We start from the raw sequence: 23102 nt of genomic DNA, 5'->3' as shown, positions 1-23102 counted from the left end.
GACATGTAATCAATAATTTTATTACCATAATTCATTTGCTATTAACAAAACTGATTAAGTTTCATCCAATGTTTTGGATTCCATGATGATGAAAAATCTGCATTCACCATACAACTTTAATATAAAAACGATTACTCATGACAACTTTAAAGCAAAAATTTAGTAGCTAATAAATTCATATACAAACATTCATGTACCAACATTAGCCACTTTTTCATATTTAACCTTTAATGTATGTCCATAATGTCCATATAAATAGATATACTCTTTCCTTCACCCTCCATTTATGCATTTAAATTAAACCATTCTCATACGGTCACTGCTAATATGCAGTCACTATATAAAAATATGTAAAGAGGAGTTATGTAGTTTAAAATCTGATTTGAATTAAGTGCACTTAACATTACGTTCAGACACAAAACACGCACGTACACGGCATTTACAAAAACACTCGAGAAACACTAGAGGGAGCCAAAGTCATGGTAACAACTATACTTTTTATAGAAAGTAAATGATTAAACTGCCATTTTTTTTATTGTCCACACAGATGTAATTTAAACAGATATAGAACTTAATTTTCAACATGGTATATCTGAGTCATCTGCATTTTATCTCTTTCTGTTTTTACTTTCTTTAATTTCATGAATGCTGTTTAGGTTCACTCCTCTATTTGCTTAGGTACTGGGCGACAGAATGGTAGGCGAGGAGAATCTCTGAGTCATTTGGGCAGGTGTGGCGAAACTCGTCCCGTTTGTAGGCATTCTCTAGGTAACGTGTCAGACCTTTGAGCTCTGCAGGGATGGCAAAGTCACGGTACTCCTTGATCACCACCTGAGGGAAGAGCAATTTTTACAAATAAGTCCAGGAATGACTCATTACATTTCTCAAATCATCTCTACTATTCAGATAACAGTGAATATTTCTCTCTTCTTCAGGATTAAAAAACAAAACAAAACGAAAGGTTTACACATAGGATTGCTGAATTCTGTTCACCTTGACAATGTTGAGTTTGGGAAGCAAGTTGCAATCTGCCAAGGTAAGGCTGTCACCATCCAGGAAGAGACGTGAAGACACAGTAAGATCTGGGTTTTTGGCCAGCTCGTGAGGGAGAGGAGTTTCTAGATACATGTTCAGCTTCACCAGAGTGGAAAGAAATTTCTTCTCGAGCACTGAAAGAAGTTGCAGGCTTTCTGTTAACCCATGGTGGCTCTTTCCATCATATATATAGCATAAGTGACTTGAAAGTTTCAAAATTCTTACTGTCATTTAAACCAGGATTGGGATTCTTGATATATCCTGAGAATTTTCGGAAGATGTCTTCTCCAACACTGTTGGACTCTTTGTAACGACAGCACAATTTTGGGTGCCTGTTGTTAATCAAATAAAACATTTTGTTAATGTTTGGTGTTGCAGTGATGGGTTAGATATGCAGTGTGTTTCAAGGACTGAAAAGACTGTGGTTCATATGTTTGAAGCAAGATGCACTTTGCTCACTGTGGAGGGGCTAAGGTCTCCTCCAGGAACTCCTCAATCTTATTAGTGTCCGTTTTGACTTCATCATTGTAGATGAGAAAGGGAGGCTGAGAGCCTGGAGCCAAATCCTTCAGTACATCCGGAGCCCTGCAACAGATCAGTGAAGGCTTATTTTGGCACACTTGATCAGAAAGTTAAAATGTTTAACTTCCCAGCCTAAACCAAGAAAATGCTATGGAAAAGCATGCTAGGATCACTTTCTAATGATGTGTTTTGACACTTCAGTATATATAAATAAAGCCATGCTATGATGACCATTGATGATTAGAGTAATTTCTGGCTTTTTTTTTTTCAAAGTAGCTGCATAGGTAGAGACCACCCTCGCTGACTTCTGATGCATGCCCAGTGGTTTTTGTTCTATAAGTAGGCCTGAAATATGACAAAAATTGTTCTATTCAGAAAAGAGCTTCAAGGATTACTCCTAATTAAATTTTAAAGGGGTAAAGACTTAATATCCGCTGCGGTTTGTTCTCACTACCAAATGTGTTTTATGGCTATGAATTAGTTTACGAGTGCAAGTGTTCTTCTAGAATCAGGCACATTTACCAGTCTAAATTTGGTTTGTAGTGATTCCTACTGAGTGAAAAATAGACTGACATGATAAGTTTAACAAAAAAAATACAAATACGGGTTTGAAACCATTGAGCTGCTTTTGTTTTGTGCTATAGATTAACAGGGCTTCATTATTTCCCCCTTTTGCAAAACATGAAGAAGCAATGACTGCTGGAGTACAAGCAACCATCTTAACACCTTCTTACAGAATTTTTGAGACACCGGAATGAAAGCTTCCTATTTTTATATGATCTAAATAGTGTATTTTATATACTTAACTTTCATGTTGTTTATGTTAAGTGCAGCATATTTTGCTCCTTGCCCCCTCCCTTTCCGCTGCCTGTTCATCAGAAGGACAGCTTTAAATTTGATGTCAAACCTTTGTGTGGGGGGTTTATTCTTTTATTGTTGGTTTTGGTGTTTCTTACGCCTGATTCTCACTCATACATTGTAAATATCATTCAGCTTCCCGTGTGTGTGTTTGTTTTCTTAAACCTGCAATATCTGATTTTACTGACACTTGGGGGCAGTGTCAACAAGTGAACACAACATTTGTGTTTTTGCCTTTTTAAAAATGGAATGGAAACTGATTTGTTTTAGATATAAACCTGATTATTTTGAGCTTGTTTGCTTTAATTTTGTGTCACTTTTGAGTCAGTTACAACTGTTTGCTGACCATTTGTTTTTCTCACTAGTGTTTCTCAAACCTTTTCTTTTTTTCTTTTTTTTTTTTGTTATTGTTTTGAATCTCGTGGAGGTTTTGTGTTTCTTTGCAGGTGTGTAAAATATTTGTTTGCGTCATCTTGTTATCTGTCTTCACAAATATCTCTTTGTACTCGTTTTCAGCATCTTATCATTCGTAACCTATTGCGGTCATTTGTGTGACTGCTTCAGAATCTCAGCCCTTTGGCCTACACCAGGCAGCAGTCTTTTCTGTTCAGTAATCTACCATTTCACATAATAAATTTTTTACCAGTTTTTACCAATTTTTTACCAAAAACTGAATCCTGTATGAATGTAAATAATTTGCCTGCCTATATGTTTTATTGCTGTGGCTGTTTCTTGCATAGCATTTAGTGTCCCTGTAACCTTTCCTGAACTCAGTGGGGTTGGTGGAGGGTGAGGTGTTGGCAGGTTTTCATTGTTGGGTGGCTTTTATAATGTAAATCAGACTTTCCTCCCATTTCTTTTACAAATGCAACTCTCTGTCCTTGAATGCAACTTGTGAAAAACAATGTAAATAGTAGTTTTGTTGAGACTACATCAAAAAAGCAGTATGAAGCCAGTCTCCTTTGTGCCCAGCTCTTAAAGATTCTACAAGACTTTTTGAAAAACGAATAAAATGTGCTCTCACCTCTTCATGTCTACAGTGGTCAGGGTAAAGTTGGCCCCTTTTAACCAAAGAATCATGAAGAGTCTCTGACAGAAAGGGCAGTTCCCCACACTCTCAGCATCATAACTGGCCTGACAGACAGAAACAAAGACACTTTGCAGTCACAGCAGATGAGTATAAAACAAGCTTTTATGATCATAAAATTGCACAATTGTACGTGGGTTCTAGTATCAGGATCTAACAAAACCATGAGCACCTACACAGGTATTCTCGTTAAGCCTGCTCTGCTCTGGCAGTTTAAGCTAACTGCAAAGGAATTTCACACCCAGATTAAAAAGCCTATTATTGTAATACTGGTTTGTATCTCTGCCATATCCTGCATTGTATGCTTTACTACAGTTTAAATACACTGAAATACTGTAGTTTGCTAAAGTTAAAAGCTTTTTTTTGACACATTTCTGTCACTTTAGATGTAAACAAACAGGAAAATGTCACCTTGTGTTACCAAGTAGCTGGGAATGGGAAGGGTTTTTGCTTAGACTGTAACACGTCAAGATTGTTGTATGTCTTACCTTTACAAAGAGTTCAATCTTTGGCTCCTCGGCCATCTTACTTTCTCTCCGTCTTTCCACTGATGTCCACGTACCTCTGCTGGCTCCACAAACTGATTTCTTTCTGTCACTGCTGATGAAAGGACAAGGCAGAGCTGTGATAGTGACTGAAGTAAAGACATTTGCAATTTTCTGACACACCTCCTTACCTATTTCTTTCTCTCTGTTTTTAAATAAAGCACACATATATATATATATATATACTCACACTGGTGATCACAGCTAGCACTGGATGCAAGACCAGTACTTTATCTTTCCTCCACCTGTATTATTTAATTGCTCTACTCTTCACCTGTTTCTGGGGTTTGTTGTTCTGCCACCACACCTCTCCAGCATTGAGTGGCAGCCTACACCTCCTCTGGAGTTACCAGTCAGACCAGCAAATCTGGATCTGGCTTCACTTCCAGCATATTCTGTCGATGAAATCTTTCTGTCTGTCCAATATGACTCTTTCAGCCCTGGCTTGCTCTTTGTAAATTGCTATCTAGCAGAAAAGATCAGTTAGACAAAAAGGAGTCATCAAAAAAGTGGACTATTTCTATAGTTTCAAGCTTGCTTACTTTCAGTTCAGTTAATTTAAACTTTATTCATCACAAATCACAACAACAGGTGCCTCATAACGCTTTATATTGTAAAGTAAAAACCCTACATTAATAGACCAAAAACAGAGAAAACCCTTGCAAATCATATGACACCAAGATGTCTGTCTCCTGAATCCAAACTGGAAGCCCAGAGAAGAGGGGCCTGAAGGCTCTGCTTCCAGTCTATTGCTAGGAACCACGAGTAAACCAGCAGTCTGAGAGCTAAATGCTCTAATGGCATTACACAATACTATGAGGTCTTTAAGATAACACGGGCCTGATTATTCAAGACAATGTATTTGATGACAAGGATTTTAAATTTGATTCTGGATTTAACAGGGAGTCAATGAAGAGAATCCAGTATAGGAGAAATCTGCTCTGTATTTCTAGTCCCTTTCAGTCCTTTAATTAACTGCAGCATTTTGGATCAACTGCAGGCTTCCAGGGAGTTTTTAGAACAGCCTGATAATAACGAATTCAATTGTCCAGCCAAGAAGTAATAAATGCACAAACTAGTTTATCAGATAGGACGTTTCTAATTTTAGAGATATTGCACAAATAGAAGAAAGCACTTCTACATATCAGTTTAATATGCACAAGGACATATCCTGGTTAAACATGACTCCAATATTCCTGACAGTGTTACTGGAGGCCAAGGTAAAGTCATCCAGAGTAAGAATCTGGTCTGATACCACCTTTCTAAGTTTTTTAGGGCCAAGTGCAATAACCTCAGGTTTAACTGAATTTAGAAGAAGAAAAGTTGAGGTCATCGAGGTCTTTATGTCTTTAAGATATTCGTGCAGTTTAACTAATTGGTGTGTTGTATCTGGCTTCATTAATAGATAAAGTTGGGTGTCATCTGCATAGCACTGAAAATGAAGGCTATTCCTTCTGATGATACTGCCTAAAGGAAGCACATATAATGTAAACAGAATTGGTCCTAGCACTGAACCCTGTGGAACTCTATAATTAACCTCAGTGGGTGAAGAGAGGATTCTCCATTTACGTGAACAAATATGTATATAGATATGATTCAAACCACTGCTGTGCAGTATCTTTAATACCTACAGCATGCTCTAATCACTGTAAAAATATATTATGGATTACAGTGTCAAACACTGTACTGAGGTCTCAGAGGACACTCACAAAGATGGGTCCACTTTCAGGCCATAAGAAGATCATTTATAACCTTCACTAAAGCTGTTTCTGTACTGTCATGGGCTCTGAAACCTGACTGAATCTCTTGAATTGAACCATTGCTCTGCAGATGATCAGTTAGCTCTGTAACAACTACTCTTTCATGAATTTTTGAGATAAAAAGGAAAGTTGGAGATTGGCCTATAATTAGCTAAACCATCTAGGTCAAGTGATAGGTTTTTAAGTAACAGTTTAACTACTGCCAGCTTGAAGCCCTGTGGTATCTTTCCAATTAATAGAGACAGGTTGATCATACTTAAGACTGAAACATTAATTAATGGTAGAACGTCTTTGAGGAATCGACTCTAAAGGACATATTGATGTTTTGGAGGAAGGAATTACAGTTATCTCACGGAGCAAAGTTTGAAGTATATCACATGCTGCTGGAACATCAATAGCATGGTGCAGTAGTTTTCCAAAGGATGTTTTGACTGCTTGTGGCTGCTTCCCCATGCTATAAAGAAAAATTCTCCACTAGCTGATGAGTCACATTTTGCACACTGTGGTACCCTCACAGTGGAACTGGAAAGAGGGCTATCCAAAATACTGCCACAAAGGTGATATTGTATCTTAAATATCATTGTTGAATTTATTATTCAACTCTTTTTTTCTTTTCTTTTTGGCCACATTATTTTCTGCATGCTTTCCATTTCAGATATAAATTAAGCAGTTGCACTGAAGACATTTTTAGACCCAGTGTTTCCCATTCAGTTTGATATGTTTATATTGGACATTTTCCACAGCTGTTTCTAGTTGTCGATCTGCATTCATGACTGAATAAAAATGCTCTTGTGTAACAAGCATTCACCACCGAGACTTGTGTTCCGGTTGGCAAGAAGAGAAAGAAACACCCTCAAGGATGTAAAGAGAAAAAAATGGTGAAAGCTGAATGAGTGAGATAACATCACTAGAAAGAAGCAGACTGCTGTAGCTGTGACACAACCCCTACAACATTGTATTATTCCACAGGCGAGGAAGACTGAGGAAGGAAATCATAAGGGTGTGACCTGTCTTTATCAGTCATCTGTGACTTTCTGTGCTGTGAATTCCATAAGCTGATTTCACACACTCAAATACATGTTGATGAAAGCAGTTTAGTGTATTATTTTGTCCAGGATCGAACAGGATGTTGTTCTGCTTTTGAAACACTCGAATATTCTTTGAATAAATTCTTCAACAATTGAAACTAAATTGTCATATGTGCAACAAATATGGTGTAAAAACAGTTTTAACATAAGCACAACATAAACCAAATATGTTATATAAAACATGGTTTTACTAAAGGGATGGCATATTAAACATACATGCGATTACCATTATTTACAGGGTATGACTATGACTATGATGTTCCTTTCTCACATTGCTTCATCTGAATTGGTTGCACAAGCACAAAGATGGACTTTATTTAGTATTTGATAATCTATGAGATTTAAATATACTTTTAACCATTTTAAAATCCTATTTTTTGTACCCTTTGACAATTTAAAGGTGAGACAAACAGGTCAAGAGGCTACTGGGAGAGGAAAACAGGTAAAAGCAGTAAAGGTGGTGCACTGAGGTGGCGACTGGGAAATGCAGGACAAGCTTATACACAGATAAGAGTCGGGTGATTGGGACTATTGTAAAGGAAAATTTGTAGTTAAAAGAGGCAGATAATTTCTTCTCCATGGGGTCCAGAAATCCCACTGGGAGCCACCAACATGCACAAGCTTGTTGAGCTAGTGATCTGCTCACAAGAAGACTAAGGATGACCTCTACTGCTCAAATTTAAGATTACACAAGATGGAAAAATTTTTGCAGCAACACAGGAGATCCAGCACACCAGTGCACATAATTACATATTCACAGGTACACTGTTACAGATTTTAAACTACGACTACACTATCTGCAATTCATTCTGGATCAAATACAGATTTGTTCACCACTTCTTGCCACTGCTTTTTCATTCCTTAGCACTAACAAACCACAAGTGATAATCAGTGACAACCAGGCATGTATATGTAAATAATACTCTAAATATATCTAACATCTTGCTGCATGTTGTCTTTTGACCACTCACTGATGCAAACAGAAACATGATGTTTCTGATACAGGCCCTTTCCCTTTTGTTTTGTTTGCAAAATATTTCTGCACAGTAGTGCCGGTGTTAGTGTTCTTCCCCCTACAGCAGCTTCCCTGATTGTAACTCAGTCTTGTGTGAGCACCCTTGTGTAACCCCCATCTTCATATGTCATGCCTGACACTTCCTCTTTTTTATAGCCGTGCACACATGCAACGAACTCGTCTTGGATATGCTCCATTTTTTCTCATAGAGTGAGGGTTGCCACAGACATAAAAGAGAAAGAATGTTCCGCACTTACCAGAAGGCAGGAATTTAAATGCAATGCGGAGTTAGAAAGAGGGTGGGACAATCTGGACCTTTTTATGTAAACACATATTCAGCAAGATTTCAGAAAAGCCACACCTACGATTCTTTAAAAGGCTTTGTGTTTTTGGTTTTCTAACACAAGTTTACCATCGTGTTTCTGCTGGCAACAAGCAGAAACAATATTCATGGTGATTGAAGAAAGAGAATAAACCACTCATCTCATCATCAGGTTAGTGGAGGAGGTTTGGGGTTTTGCCTTTCATATGTCTTTCTGGTCAGTGTGGTTCATCTAAAGAAATTTCTTGCTAAGCAAAATCTTGCTAAATCTTTATTTGTTTGCTTGCTTATTTAATCTGCCAGCTTGCATTTCATTGACTGCTAGAAATAAATAGAAACATGCAGGTTTAAAAGTATAGGGTCACCAGCCAGTGACAGAACAACAAAATCTTTTACAACATCCTGTAAAGTTATTTATTTCATATTCTGTATAGTTTTTCATATTTATATCCTGTTCATATCCTGTACATAGCTTGTACTCACTACAGCCTGTACATACTTATAGTTATAGAATATTCACAACATACTTCATACCGTGTACATTATAACATACCATAATAGACCCATTTCTGTAATATACTCACATATCTATATTATTGCTAATATATATTGTAATATATCTATATCACTAAAGCACTTCTGGATGGATGCAAACTGCATTTCGTTGCCCTGTACCTGTGCATGTGCAATGACAATAAAGTTGAATTCTATTCTATTCTATTCTATTCTGTAGTTGATCTTTAGGTCTGAACTATAGACATGGCCTGTTTCTTAAGAATATTGCTATTTAATACACTTGTTGACATAGATTTTGAATAAAAATATATATAATGTATTAAGGATATATACAAATGTTTTTATGAAGGAGGCTCATTTGTTCTATTTGTTTTTCCAAACATGTGCTTTCTTCCTCTGCCATGCAAATGTAAGGAATAAATTTGTGAAAATATTTCTTCAGGAGTTAGTGTGGGAAGTCATTTTAAATGTTGCTCTTCTTCATTTTCAACAAACTGAAACCTTGTAGTTTCAGGTCTTACATATTGCAAAATCCCATTTCCTTAAGTCTGCATCACATTGTACTTTCTAAAGACAAAGACAGGTTCCACAGAAAGACCACACCGTTTAAGAAAGGTAGAGCTTTTAAATGATATAGGCCTTTAGTTTAGAATTTAATATGCAATGTCATGCAATGCAAAAACAGGGTTAACTAAAATATTTGAATTGCATTCGTTCGAGCTTTACACCAGGTGATTTGTAACTCACTTTGTGTCATTTGTGCAACTGCTTGATTCTGTCTTTTGAACATGAGAGGAGCGATTAACCAAATAACAGCTGGAAGATAATAACAATGTGTTTTATACACATGCAAATACTGACTGAAAGAGATTTTCCCCTTCTTATAAAGTAATATTTAATTTTTGTTTTGTTCATTTAAAGCAAAGGACAGGCAAGGTGCTGATCTGTGTAGGAGGTGGTGAATCGTGTTCATACTGGAAGCCACATGTGAAGTTAAAGTCCCTAATGGTGAGTCCTGAACACAGTCACTACTCTACCCAAAACTGAATACAACACACTTTTATTTACTTTAAGAGAGACTTCTGATTTTCCATATAAATTTACAAAGTTACCTTGTGAAGAAAGTGCTTCTTTTTTCAGTTTCTCCATAGTTTGATGAGGTGTTGGTCACTTAATGAAAGACCTAGGCTCTATTCTGAGAAGCAAGTTTAGCTCTGACATTGTTAAGCCAGATAAGAAGAAAACCCCAACATTCTGCTCCAGAAAAAGTCAGTTACTAGGTTAAAAGAATCTGTGGACTAAATCTGTTCACTGGCAGGTTTTCAGCAACAAACTCTGAATTTCTGTCTGACTGCCACGCCACCACCACAGCTGAATCAGTGACTGCTTGTTTCATTTCTTCAGTCATAAAGTCCCTGGCGAACCTCAGAGCAATGTGAATTCGTTTCCAGAAGCTTACAGGTTGACAAAGACCGAAATCTCAGTTAGACGTTTGCTATTTTTTGCACTTAACACTTTTGCAATGATTTAGTCAGCAATAACAATGGTATGAAGTCTTGTTTTCACCACTGAAAAAATCAAAACATATTTTCTGCCAGTTAAAATTTTGAGATAATAAATCATAATGTAGTGTAACACATAATGGAGATAATAACAGAAGTTTCTGATGCATGTCTGGGTTTTGATAGTTTTTTCTTTTTGTTTTTGTTTTTTTTAATTATTCATTCATTCATTCATTAGCTGAAACAAACTTCCATAGGATGGAGACAGCGATTATGTCACTAATTTATTATTTGAATATCTTTAAATATTGTTTATATTAATTCTATTTAAAGCTTTAGCTTTAACACGTTGATCACTAATCAGTCATTTGTCAGTGAGAAGGAGAAAAAAAATGCCTGTCACAGTTGGATCTCGATGTGAATATTTGAATGAAGATGAGGCTGAAATGACTTTAAGACTGTAACATCATTAAATGTTGCAGGCAGTCTGACTGTGTTGTGAACATTTCAGGTTGGACTTTGTTCATAGATGTACTGAGGCATCTACCCAGAATGGGCTCTGGTAGAAGGTATCATTGGCAAACCAGGTGGAAAACCACTTGCACAGCAGGATTTAAAACAGATAAGCATCACTGATATTTTATGGTATGCTCCTGAATTTCTGAGTTTCCAGACAGAATTAGAAACTAGAATGCCTCCTCAAATTTGATTTCCCCAAAAGGACGCCAGTGACCGTAAACAGATGTAAACTGTGAAACTTTTCATTGGAACTGCCATTGTTCTCCATTTGTGACTCGCTAAAAAGAGCACTGACCAAGCTGTGGCTGTAAGAGAACCATCATCTGTCACTGAAGGTTGAGATTAGATCAGATTAGAAATATTTACACAGAGAAACATTAAAGCAAAATTTTGTTTTTCTCTTTGTTTTTTCTTTAAATCTCACTAAGCATTTAAGTAAGTTGGTAACATCCCATCGTTTTACTATTACTTTAAATTAAAACGAACATGGTGATAAACTGTAGCAAAAAACTTTTTTTTAATTTATTTACTTGTTTTTTGTTTTTCATTTGAGATGGCAACAAATAGTGTATCCACCGTAGTTTTAAGATAAACATCATTGTCCACACTGATGCATATTCACATCCTTCGGTCTGCTGGGTTTTAATCGGAGACTCTGCTCTTTATTTACCCATTACAATGGTGAATCTGTGGTCTGGGACCTCCGCTGTAATGCTGTGCTATACTGCAATTAAACAGACGTGAAAGTCAAAAGAACATGGTTCAGAAATTATTCACAGTGCAGGTTTGAGGTATATTTTTTCTTTTTTTAGTGGGCTACATACTGAACCCTAGAAGATAGAAACAAAGTATTGATCACGCTACCATCAATTTGATACCAATACCAGCATGGCTATTGGTAATACTGAAATTCAGATTTTCCCACCTCGACTCCGCTGATGATGTCTTTCTTCCTCTGGTCAGGCACGCCTTAACACAGAATTGAATATACACAGAGATGATTGACTTAGCACTGATAAGCCTCTCTGGAACCAAAAGATAAAAAGACTTTATCAGAATTAATCATCTTAGATTGACTTTTTAAATATAGAGTTTTGTGAACATGTTTCCTGGAAGAAGCCTCTGGTGTCTTAACAGATGACATAAAGGGATAAGCGCTAACATGTCTCGTTCCAGGAAGTTTATAATGACGTCCGTGCAACACCTTTTTTTAACCTGTGAACTGTGCAGAGTGCAAAAGGAAGAATTTAAATATGCTCAGTTTAAGTGGACATTTAGAAGGATGCATTTACTGAAAATGTGAGGGATTATATTTAGGTAAAACAAAACAGATCATCCTTGAAGTCTATGCAGCATTCAAGAAAAAAAAACATGCAAGTAATGTCTTTTCTTTATATATCTGCTCAAGGCAAACAGTGAAGCAGGAAAAAAACTGATGTGTTCATTCTTTTCTTATGACAGGGGTTTCACACCAAAAAAATACGCAAGTTGGTGAAGAGGCTAGTCATCCTCTGTTTTTTACCACTGTGTCTCTTCAGTGGGTGGCTGAGTAGCTCTGTAAAACCTTTACATCATGACAGCAGAAGTAGAAATGTGACCGTCCTGCTGTGGTATTGGCCCTTCAGCAGATCATTCAGCCTGAAGGGTGACGTTTGCTGGGATCTCTACCGTATCCCTCACTGTATTCTGGTGGATGAGCGCTCCTACTTCCCCTCTGCGGATGTAGTGGTGTTCCACAACAGGGAGCTGCAAGTGGGCCTCCACAAGTTGCCTACTAACATCTCACGGCCATCAAGCCAGAAGTGGGCCTGGATGTCCCTGGAGGCTCCTTCTCACAATGGAAACTTACATAAGTATGCAGATATCTTTAACATGACCATAACTTACAGGAGGGATGCTGACGTCAGCATACCCTATGGCATGCTGCTACGGAGGGAGGCTGAAGAACATGTGAATGAAGACAACTCTGTAAACAAGAGCTCTCTGGTTTGTTGGGTGATCAGCAACTATAAGAGCCACCACAAAAGAAGCCAAGTGTACAACAACCTCAGAGCTTCAGTTCCTGTGGTAGTTTATGGGCGCTGGACTAAAAACCGCCTCCCTTCCTCAGAACTTTTACCTACAATATCTCGCTGCTATTTTTATTTGGCTTTTGAGAACTCACTTGCTAAAGATTATATCACGGAGAAGCTGTGGAGGAATGCTTACGAGGGAGGGGCTTTGCCCATTGTCCTGGGGCCACCTTTAGGCAATTACAAAGCTGTGGCTCCACCTCATTCTTTCATCCATGTTGATGAGTTTGCATCACTGAATGAAATGGGAAAGTATCTACAACAGCTTGCAGAGGATAAGAAACGCTACAATGAGTATTTTACCTGGAAGAAACAGTGGAAAGTGAAACGGTACACAGACTGGAGGGAAAGACTGTGTAATATCTGTTCAAAGTACAACAGTTTACCTAAGCACAAAGTTTACTCAGACCTAGATGCGTGGGTCAATGCTAACACAAGCTTAAACATTTGATCAAATTTTACTGTATTTTTTTTGCAACATTTGTAGACATTTCATCATTCTCTGAATTTCTTTGAAAACAGTTCAGAGTGAATGTGAAACGTAAAAATCTGAAAAATTGTATCTAAAAAAATATTTTAGAAATGTGATTGTATGCACACAACTTAAACTGCACTGTAACTACTATGCATTAACAACAATGACTGAGTGATCTGCTACACTGAAATCCCTAGCACTTTACTCCAGTACACTAAGGTTAAAAACTACCTAGTATGTGGAGATATTTAGAAAAGGGATGTAGTGGATATCTGGATAAAGTGTAACCTGCCTCTTGCATTATGGAAATGTCTGTAAACACACACTGTACTGTAAGTGCTACTTTGTACAAATTATGACAGAAAGCATCCTTTTCCTGTGTTGCAAGAAAGGGATGTTTTATTAAAATTATGCAACCACTTTTACACCTTGAGTTACTAAAGAAGCTGCTGTTGCAATATTCTGTCTGCATATATAAAATACTGTGAGCTAGTCAACTGCTCCAGCTTAGAAAGACAGTTTCATACTTTTAGAGAGAACCAGGCTAGCTGCTTGTCTCAATCAGGTTTGTAAATAATTCAACATTTAAAATGAGTTTTGTTCACAGCGCCTCTGGTAGAAACTCCAGTTCTCAAACTGCCTCAATGTTTACAATAAAGCAAAACCTGGAAAACTTTTTAAAATTGTCATTTTTCATTGCTGAAGTGTTGAAAGACTCAGAGACCATGTTTGCACTTTATATCCAGGCCAAAACACACACACACACACCTTCCTTGAATAATATATAACATACATGCACTTACTACACTAATGCCAAAGCTTAGCAGCATGAGGTAAAATTCCCCTGTTTAAATTCAGCTACAAACTACTGCTTACCCTATGATGAGGGTTTATCATGAAAAGATACAAACACTGTCTTTTGATAACATTTATTGGGGGATAATAGGCAATTCTGTAATTATGCATACATATGATTACAAACTTTTTTTTTTTTTTTTTTAAGTGAAAAATGTCACTATCCCAGATTTTCAATATATTAATCAATTTAGTTTTGCTAAAAACTAACAGCTAATGCCTAACAGTTGTGATTGCACTCTCAGTAAATAACTTCAAGTTGATAATTTCAGCTTGTAATCAACACTGAGGTATCCTGGGCCAGAAATAAATTACAGCAGTACATATTGTTTGACAACTTTAAGCTGATCCTGCTAATAATTTTATTGTCACCTAGGGACTTCTTGATGTATTTTGAAGTTGGAATGACATTTAACATTGTTTTCAAAGTTTTAAAAACACTGAGTAAATAGTAACATAGGAAATAAAAAAGAGAAAGTTGACAGGGTAGTCAGTCAACATTAAAATCTAAATAAAGAGAAAAAGAATCCTACAAGAGTTTCTAAAAGCAGATGGCAACAAGTCACATTTACTGTCGCTCATCTGAGAAAGAAAGCGTGTACAAATAGAACAAGGGTTGTAGTATTTGCCAGATTACGTCAAAGGGATTACACTAACACCTACTGAAGCGCTTTTTTTCCCCCTTTTGCTTAATACTAATAACCACAAGGGAGGGGAAAAAAGCAAGTTTGGTATACAAATAAAAATGGAATAAAAGCCTTGTAAAAAAATTTGGACAAATCAATCTTATAAGAGCGCTCTCTGTTGCAGTGCTAGTTTAGACAAATACTACAGATGCTCTCTACAGACATGACACAAGAAGTATTGCACAAGTATTGGCCAAACTGTCAAAAATGAATACTGTTTAAGGAGGTGTCCCTCCCTTGCTTTTCCCTTGTTGGCACCACAGAAAGCCTACCCAGAATTATGCACAACTAATACACCCCAGCTCTTGAGCATTTACAGACCAAGCCTCATTCCACATCTGGTCCATAAAGTCACAGCACAAACTCAAAAACTGGACTCATTGGCCAATACATAGTCATGCAATAAATGCACAACTCCACATCCCCTTTTGCTATATGAAGTCAAAGTAGTTCATGGTCACAGAACACAGTGACATAAGACATTTCACAATCACCATAGCTGAAACCAGAAACCACTTTGATTTCACCCTCACACAACTCAGATACGATCAGATGGTTTGATTGCTGCATTTGTAGAGCTTACGAGGCAAGTTGGGCACATTTTTGAAAGGCAATCTGTGGTTCTGGTTGGACTATGGCTTTATCTAGTTGGGTGCCCAACCACTCCAGGATTCAGGGCTTGTTTCATGACATCAGGCCTGGGAAGTTGAGGCATGTAGAGCGTGGGAGGAGGGCCTCCAGTGAAACTGGGCCCTGGGTAGGCCTGACTGGGAATGGGGGAAGGACTCTGCTCATACAGCTGGCCTTCCAATTCCTCATCCAGCGGCAGAGCCAAGCGCTTCCCCTTCTGTCTCCGGTTGCAAAACCAAACACGTACCACCTGCCAAGAGCAAAATAAAGTGTTAGTCAACAAAATGTGAACCACAAGAGACTTGTGGTGAGAGAAATAAGATATGCTTACATCTCTCTCCAGGCCCAGATCATCCGAAATGTGCTTGATTGCTTGAGTGTTCGGTTTGGGACACTTGATGAAGTAGGACTCTAGAGCAGCACGCACTGCCCCCTCCAGACTGGTCCTCCGCTTTCTTTTTCTGGTGTCAACAAAAACTCGCTCAATCTTGTACATCTGTGGAAGCAGAAACGTGTAAGAGGGATGGAGAGTTACTGATTGTGCTCTTCAAGCACCTAAATTTGTATCACTAGAGGATTTGACATATCTGCTTCAGTTTGGGCTTAGTCTAAAATTAAAAGGAGCCCCAGTTTGGCAATCACCTGGTCTTAAACTGGTTGTTTGAAACTTACATCCTGAGGATTTTCAGAGTTCTCCGCCTCATCCAGCCATTTCTGCAGAAGGGGCTTCAGCTTGCACATGTTCTTAAAGCTCAGTTGCAGAGCCTCAAAACGACAAATGGTAGTTTGGCTGAACATTTTTCCTGCTCCAGAAAATAAAAGACATAAGACTTGACGGACACACAGCCAGCTCCCCAAACTGCAGAAGACACTTCATGAGCATATAATATTCATAACCATTTTTAATTGCCAACATTTACCAAATCTGCCAATCCAATCTACTAAAGTCAGATGCAACATAAGATAAGAATAAATTTACCATAAAGGCTTCCCAGTGAAAGGCCAACATCTGACTGGGTAAAACCCAGAGTAATGCGCTTGTGTTTGAGCTCCCTGGCAAACTGCTCCAGCTCTTCAGTGGAAACAGTTTCCTGCTAAAAGGAGAAAATTAAAAAAAAAAATAAATCCAAAATTCAAGCGAAAAATCTTTGGCTGATAGGCAGCGCACATTTGCAGTGCTCTTGCAAAAGGTCTACGAGATGAGGACTCACCTCTTCCTTGCATCCTTGATTGGAGGACGCGGCATTTCGTCGGGAGGTGGCCGGCCTCTGCTGCTGGGCCTCAGGGACAACCTGAGGTGTGTTCACGCTGAAATACCCGTTCCCCGGAAGTCCGTTGCTCGGGGGTGAGGGGGACAGCGATGGGGAAGATGTCGAAGACGTGGAGGGAGTTTGACTACCGCTGCCAGGTGACGAGAAGGACCAAAAGGACGGGTTCCAGGTCCCAGTCCTAGCGTAGAATAATCCGTGGGCCATATCGTTGGAGGCTTGTGGAGTCAGGTACTGCTGAATTTTCATCTCGGATGAGTAGTCCTCGCGGGCGACCTTCTCCATCTTTATTTCAGGTAGTTTGATTTGCTCCGCCGTCTCGGCTTCAGGGGTGGTAAGGTTTATAGGCTGGATTGCTGCAGATACGCCAGGTAATTGGCCTGTGTAGTCTGCAAAGGGATACCAATGCTTGGGTTGCCCAAAGTCTCCAGCCTGTAGCTCAGAGGGCCTGTAGTCGGTGGAGACGGATGGGAAGGGGAAAAAGGCTTGAGCGGATGTCGATGCGATACCACTGTAACAGCTTTTGTTGTAAATGCGGCTCGGGTCTGGCAAGACACCATGGGGTACCTGGAAGGAGGCACTACTACCAAAACCCTCCTGACCCAAAAGCTGCGCGCAAGCGCTGGCGCGGCTGAAGTCATAAGGCCGGCTGTGGCCCTCAGGACTTTCAGACATCTTCCAAAAGATGAGAAAACCTGGCCGAGCAACAAACGCGCTTCCAGAAAGTGGGGAAAAAGTTGATCTAGAGGTGACTGATTTTAAAATGTCTTATCCGTTTCGGGATCCAAAGGAGAAAAAAATAAATAAACCAGTTCAAACGTGAAGGCCTACGTCTGAATGCAGCATAACTACCAATATCCCAACGGCCTAGTCCATAAAGCTTTGTCCTCCCAAACGCTTATCTACCATCAGGCTCAAATGCGTGTCTGCTCCACAGATTTTTCTTATCAGCGCCACAAGTGTTAGTATCGTTTTACAGCCAATCATCGCCCATTGGTCGGCTAGTTGATTGGGCACAGCTGAAGGTGCATTTGTAAATGACCTTGACTCCTCCCAAAGAGGTGGGCGTGTTTTTTTCACCTGAACTTAAAAAAGTTATTTTTAGCACGGTATTGATACTTTATGTATGTGAAGTACATATATTTTAAAGTTAAGCTAATGCTTAGAATAAACTGATCTACTTGGAAGACCATAAAAACACTGCTCAAAAACCACAGGTCACTGCTCCTGTGAAAAAAACAATTTAACATCCTAACTCGCTCATTTCATACATAAATTATAATGCAGCGTTTCTTTACATTATTCCTCGTTAATGGCATGGCTTTGACATTAAAATTTCTCACACACAAGCTTCAGTGTGGCCTGAATCAATGTATTTAAACAAATACCAATGTCATCCCGAGTAGCTGATGAAACAAATTAACCTAATGAACCAGGCCGAATGTAATCGTAAACACATTGGGGTCGGGTACTTTTTAACTCTAACAAACATAAATTGCTCATAAATTAGGCAACACTTGCATAATGGAATGAAAAATGGTTTATGGCTACTCGAAATAAAAATTTTCCCACCCATTGCAGATAAAGACATGTTCTATCTTGTTGTAGTGAGAAATTATTCATGTCCGTGGCACCTTTTTTTACAAAGTGTATGTTTTCAATTGTGGATTTTTTGTTTGTTTGTTTGTTTGTTTTTTGTCTTCTTCTTCTTAAAACAACTGAATATAACTTTATTCAGAACTATCAGTTAAAAATCTGTATTTGAATTAGAGGATTGTGTTACCGAAATAAAAGACAGTCTACAATTTTTATGATTGTTTAAAAAAACCCAGATAAAAATGCGATTATGCATAAGAGTTTACATACTGGGATAAAAGGATAAAGGAAAAGGCTACAGTTGCCAAGGTTATGGCTACTTTTTTATATTAAGCTTATTAAAACATTCGGAATGGAAAAAAACAAGCTTAACCATAAAACAATCCACAGCACTCGATTGAACTTCTCCCATTCACCCCCTATCAATGGCTATTCAAAAGCCCAGTACAGATGCGATCCCCCAGCGCGAATAGTTGGCCGCAGATTGCGGCAGGAAGACGCACTGCGGGAAGGGAGTGGGGGGTGCAATTGTACGACGAGGCCCCGGGGGCACCCCGGGGATTTCAGATCCCGAGATGCGATGGTCGGCCATTAGCTCCTTTTCACGTTGAAACAAAAAGTCCTCAACCCTTTGATTCCAATCCCCACACCCATCAACCCCCTCCCCAACACCCCCATCATCTGAGACACTATCCTGAAGTTTCGATGGAAGTTTCCCCCTAGTCTGCATGTCCCACTGCAGGGATTAACTGCAATATGACCAAAAGGTGTAAAACTGGTCAAGCTGTCTGCAGGCTGTATAATCAAGTTCTGCTGGAATATAGGTTGCATGTGTAGCGCCATGTGTAACATTTTTTCTCCTTGTGGCTTGAGGCCTTACCCCCCCCCCCCCCCCCCCCCCCCCAAAAAAAAAAGAAAAAAGAAAAAACAGTAAAACACCTCAAACTCATGTCATTATATTCTTGGTGGTTCATGTGCTCTAGTTTAAGACGTTCTTGCAAACAAACAGAATTTCTTCTTTTGGAACTTCTGAAATTAGCTCATCACACTACATTATAACCAGCAGATGAGCACTTAACACACTTTCGGAGGGAAGTCAGTGGAGTAAAGGACATCAAATACCAGCTATACAAGCATTGTTCTGGGTACATGGACTTGGGGGAATAATTGTTATGCAAAAGACAAACACAGCAAGAGAGATAGGCTGGGCTAGAAAGAGAGAGAAAGGCACAAGAGAGCGCAGAGCTCTCAGGGTGCCCAAAGAAAAGGAGTGTTGGTGGTGTTGGGGGCAAGAGGGGGTGGAGGGTTTAGTGTTGAATGGCTCAGTACAGTGAGGAGGAGATGTGTGAGAAGAGTATCCAAGGATTTAGCTGAACCCCACCCACCCCCACCTCCCAAATGTCTCAGATCTTGCCTTTAGTTCTCTTCAAGACTCATCAGAGCCCTTCAGCACAATCAGAGGAGGGGAGAAAGTAAGAGATAAAAGAAAGCCTGCTGATAGGGTGGCAACGTGAATGTGTTGCACATCTCAACTGATCAGATCTGTGAAAGAAACACCTCCAACTTGAGTTTCATGACCCTTACTTGTGAAAGTAAATGTACTTGCTTTTTTTCTGGTCATGTCTTCCTTTTCTATTTGCAGATGCATGATGTGTAAAATGACTCACTTAACAGTAAACATGCACTTCTGGGAAGATCTTTGTGTAATTCCTGCAAGTAAGAAAGAACTTAAAAAATGTAATGAGTGTACCTACAATCTTATATTCAATCTGAGGGACTGCTTTCAGATTGTTGCTGATTTAATTGGTAGGATTCCTAAAATCCACCCTTCCTGTTGAGCAGCACTATCACTATCATCTCACAAACAAGTTTGATGGCATTTTGATTTCCCCCCTAACAGCCCTGCCGTTAACACCCATGTTCACACACCTCCACCCACTCAAGGTTTCATCCGAGGGCTGATGGCAGCCTTCTTCTCGCTGTCCACCAGCGAGCACAAAGAGGTTTACTGGCATTTGCATACATCTCAATGGAGGCAGAAGACTTGACACATCCCCTCCCGAGCACACACGGAAATTCAACCACATACACAAAACCCACAAACCTTTCTCTCCTACCACACACTCACTCACTCACACACATACACACTTTATGGGCGTAGTCAAGGTAAAACAAGGTCAGACAGGATCACTCAGGACTGAGGCAGAGTGGCAGCACTACATGCGTCATACTGCCAGGTTAAAGGAGAATGTATCTGTGATTGTTTAAACTGAGTCCTTCTCTATTCAGTCTGTTATTTTATTGTTATTTCTCCATATTTATGTCGACTATGGGTTAGTTGTTGTATTAGCAGGGAATATTTAGATGTCTTGTGGCATTTCATGAATATTTAGGATGAAAAATAAAGTTGGCTTTCAGTATTGTTTGATTGCACAGATTTTCATTTTTAAAATCTTTGAGTGTCCCAGAAGGTTGTAACATAGATCAACGTCCATTTTTATATACATTTTATCTAAGAGCGCAGTCAAAATGCCAATTTCTGTTATACTAAGTCATCACAGAAGAAAAAATGTGTTGTTGTATTTTCTATGATTTGATGTTTTGTTGACTTGCTCCAGTCAAACTCAAAAACAAATCCTTAGTCTTAAGAAATGGACAAAAGAAGAAGACCCATATTTGATCAACATCTGGATAACTTTCTTTAAAACTGCAAAATAATGCACTGGCTTTGGTAGAACATATAACTATGAAGCTTTAACTTAGTACGCCTACTATTATTCTGACAAGGGGCCACTGTTGCATCTTTGTCCTAAATTTCCTGTAATTTCTTTACTAAAAACACCCAAAAGAAGCTTTATCTGTGAAAATACATAATACTGTAGAAAAGTTTTGAGCCACACCTCATTTATTTTGCTTGAAAATTAGAAATCTGTCGATTGATTAATTGAAACATGCAAGGATAATCGGGAAAATAAGAAAGTGTACTTTATTGATCCCCGTTGGGAAATTCCTCTCTGCATTTAACCCATTCACTCAGTGAAGCAGTGGGCAGCCATTGGGCGCCCAGGGAGCAGTGTGTGGGGAGGGTACCTTGCTGAGGGGTACCTCAGGGTAGCTGTTCAGGGGAATCGAACCCCCGACCTTCCGATCGTGGGGCCACCACTCTACCTACTGAGCTATCCCTGCGTTCTAGTTGAACAAGTTTGAAAGGTAATATTTAAGATAAGATAAGACTTTATTGATCCCACAACGGAGAAATTTTTGCGTCACCTCAGCTCAGGTACAGATATCAGAAGGAAATACAAAAATACAAATAAGTACAATCAGTGAAAAAAGTAAGATAATACACTATATACAATGGTAGCATACACAGTATGTGATTATGGATATGGTTGGAAATATGGAAGACATAAACTATACAGCTTGACATAACTATTGTACCACTACTATTCCTATGTATAGACATGTACACACACACATGTACACACTAAATATACATATGTATACATATACATACATATATACCTGCACATGTCCATACACATGGAAGGTCCATTATGCATGAAGTGGTGACCATGGATGTTCACAGTGTCCAGTGACTTATGACATCGTGATTGAGGAGTTAGAGTCTAACTGCTGTTGGGATGAATGATCTGCGAAAGCGCTCCTTCCTGCAGTGAGGGTGTTTCAGTCTCTGACTAAAGGAACTTCTCAGCCCACTCACATACTCATGCAGTGGGTGATGTGGGTTGTTCATGATGGATGTCAGCTTTACTAACATCCTCCTCTCGCCAACCACCTCCACAGACTCCAGGGGACATCCCAGCACGGAGCTAGACCTCCGCACCAGTTTGTCAATCCTGCTCTTGTCCCTGTCTGTGCATCCACTCCCCCAGCAGGCCACTGCATAGAAAAGGGCAGATGCTACCACAGTGTCATAGAATGTCCTTAACAGAGTCCTGCAGACTCCGAAGGACCTCAGTCTCCTCAGCAGGTGGAGTCGACTCTGGCCCTTCTTATACAGAAGTACCTGAAGTCTATGATCATCTCCTTTGTCTTGCCGGCGTTGAATAGGAGTACGTTGGTCTCACACCAGCCAACAAAGTCACTGATGACCCCCCTGTATTCCTGATCATTCCCGTCTGATATGCATCCAATGATGGCTGTATCATCTGAGAACTTCTTTAGATGGCAGTCGTCCGAATTATAACAGAAGTCTGAAGTGTAAAGGCTGAACAGGAAAGGTGGGAGAACCGTGCCCTGTGGTGCCCCCGTGCTGCAGATTACCACCTCGGACACACATTTGGTATGAACACCTTCATTGTTCAACACAGCCTGAACTCTTTTAGGGAAATGTTCTTATAATTTCTTTAAAGAGACTTCAGGAATAGTTCTCCAGGCTTCCTGAAGGACATTCACAACTCAAGTGGTGTGTTTGGGATCACTGTTGCGCTGAAAAATGAGAGTATTCCTAATCAGATGCTTTCTAGATTGATCCATGCACCATGTAATTCTAAGTCTGATCAGCCCCGCAGACCCAAACCATGATAGAGTCTCCACGTTTCACAGATGGATGTAGACACTCACCGTCTCCTGATATCATCAGGAGAGGCACCTCTCAGATCCTGTGTCAGGATTTTTTCCTCTTTAAGGATTTTTAAATTCTGTTCATCTGCTGTACATAGCTTTTTTTTAGACCTGACACAAGTTCTCACAGCCCTCATTAGTACCTGGGCCTCTTCCTGGCCCAG

The 23102-nt window shown here is 39.3% G+C and overlaps 3 protein-coding genes across 8 annotated transcripts; 1 reads left to right on the top strand and 2 right to left on the bottom strand.

Annotated features, from left to right (window-relative positions):
• On the bottom strand, window positions 1-4390 carry clic3 (CLIC family member 3). Of its 3 annotated transcripts, none has more exons than XM_085413713.1 (7): window positions 4238-4390; window positions 3991-4102; window positions 3440-3549; window positions 1495-1620; window positions 1261-1367; window positions 994-1169; window positions 1-831 (listed from the first exon to the last, which is right to left on the bottom strand). In XM_085413713.1, exons 2-7 carry the CDS (start codon window positions 4024-4026, stop codon window positions 667-669), a joined length of 720 nt encoding a protein of 239 aa, XP_085269839.1. In that variant the 5' UTR covers window positions 4027-4102; window positions 4238-4390; the 3' UTR covers window positions 1-666. The 3 variants fall into 3 exon arrangements, with proteins under 3 accessions (XP_085269839.1, XP_085269838.1, XP_085269840.1); XM_085413712.1 differs by having other exon boundaries at window positions 3991-4099; XM_085413714.1 differs by having other exon boundaries at window positions 4179-4296.
• Window positions 4391-8149: 3759 nt separating this feature from the next.
• Window positions 8150-14381, top strand: fut7 (fucosyltransferase 7 (alpha (1,3) fucosyltransferase)). The gene is made up of 3 exons (XM_085413711.1): window positions 8150-8404; window positions 9670-9756; window positions 12231-14381. The coding sequence occupies exons 2-3, from the start codon at window positions 9754-9756 to the stop codon at window positions 13290-13292; spliced, it is 1065 nt and encodes a 354-aa protein (XP_085269837.1). The 5' UTR covers window positions 8150-8404; window positions 9670-9753; the 3' UTR covers window positions 13293-14381.
• Window positions 14252-17761, bottom strand: pou5f3 (POU domain, class 5, transcription factor 3). 4 transcript variants are annotated; one of them, XM_085413709.1, is made up of 5 exons: window positions 16699-17761; window positions 16467-16578; window positions 16160-16293; window positions 15819-15983; window positions 14252-15737 (listed from the first exon to the last, which is right to left on the bottom strand). In XM_085413709.1, exons 1-5 carry the CDS (start codon window positions 17428-17430, stop codon window positions 15498-15500), a joined length of 1383 nt encoding a protein of 460 aa, XP_085269835.1. In that variant the 5' UTR covers window positions 17431-17761; the 3' UTR covers window positions 14252-15497. The 4 variants fall into 4 exon arrangements, with proteins under 4 accessions (XP_085269835.1, XP_085269833.1, XP_085269836.1 ...); XM_085413707.1 differs by having other exon boundaries at window positions 16467-16581; window positions 16699-17760; XM_085413710.1 differs by having other exon boundaries at window positions 16160-16290; window positions 16699-17760.
• Between the last annotated feature and the right edge of the window lie 5341 nt (window positions 17762-23102).

This window comes from Rhamphochromis longiceps, linkage group LG7, assembly GCF_057381845.1.
Source record: "Rhamphochromis longiceps isolate RC_006_pf linkage group LG7, R_longiceps_female_GT1.1, whole genome shotgun sequence".
Taxonomy (NCBI): Eukaryota; Metazoa; Chordata; class Actinopteri; order Cichliformes; family Cichlidae; genus Rhamphochromis; species Rhamphochromis longiceps.
The sequence above is the reverse complement of the archived record's forward strand: the minus strand, read 5'-3'. Positions and strand labels throughout refer to the sequence as shown.

What these genes read in the sequence shown, in the direction of transcription:
- clic3 (XM_085413713.1), bottom strand. Translation starts at nt 4,026, where the DNA reads ATGGCCGAGGAGCCAAAGATTGAACTCTTTGTAAAG. An exon ending in ACCACTGTAGACATGAAGAG is followed by an intron (nt 1,621 to 3,439) that starts GTGAGAGCACAT and finishes GATCTGTTGCAG; the next exon opens with GGCTCCGGATGTACTGAAGG. An exon ending in GAGACCTTAGCCCCTCCACA is followed by an intron (nt 1,368 to 1,494) that starts GTGAGCAAAGTG and finishes GATTAACAACAG; the next exon opens with GCACCCAAAATTGTGCTGTC.
- pou5f3 (XM_085413707.1), bottom strand. Translation starts at nt 17,430, where the DNA reads ATGTCTGAAAGTCCTGAGGGCCACAGCCGGCCTTATGACTTCAGCCGC. An exon ending in ATCAAGGATGCAAGGAAGAG is followed by an intron (nt 16,582 to 16,698) that starts GTGAGTCCTCAT and finishes TTCTCCTTTTAG; the next exon opens with CAGGAAACTGTTTCCACTGA. An exon ending in TTCACTGGGAAGCCTTTATG is followed by an intron (nt 16,294 to 16,466) that starts GTAAATTTATTC and finishes TATTTTCTGGAG; the next exon opens with CAGGAAAAATGTTCAGCCAA.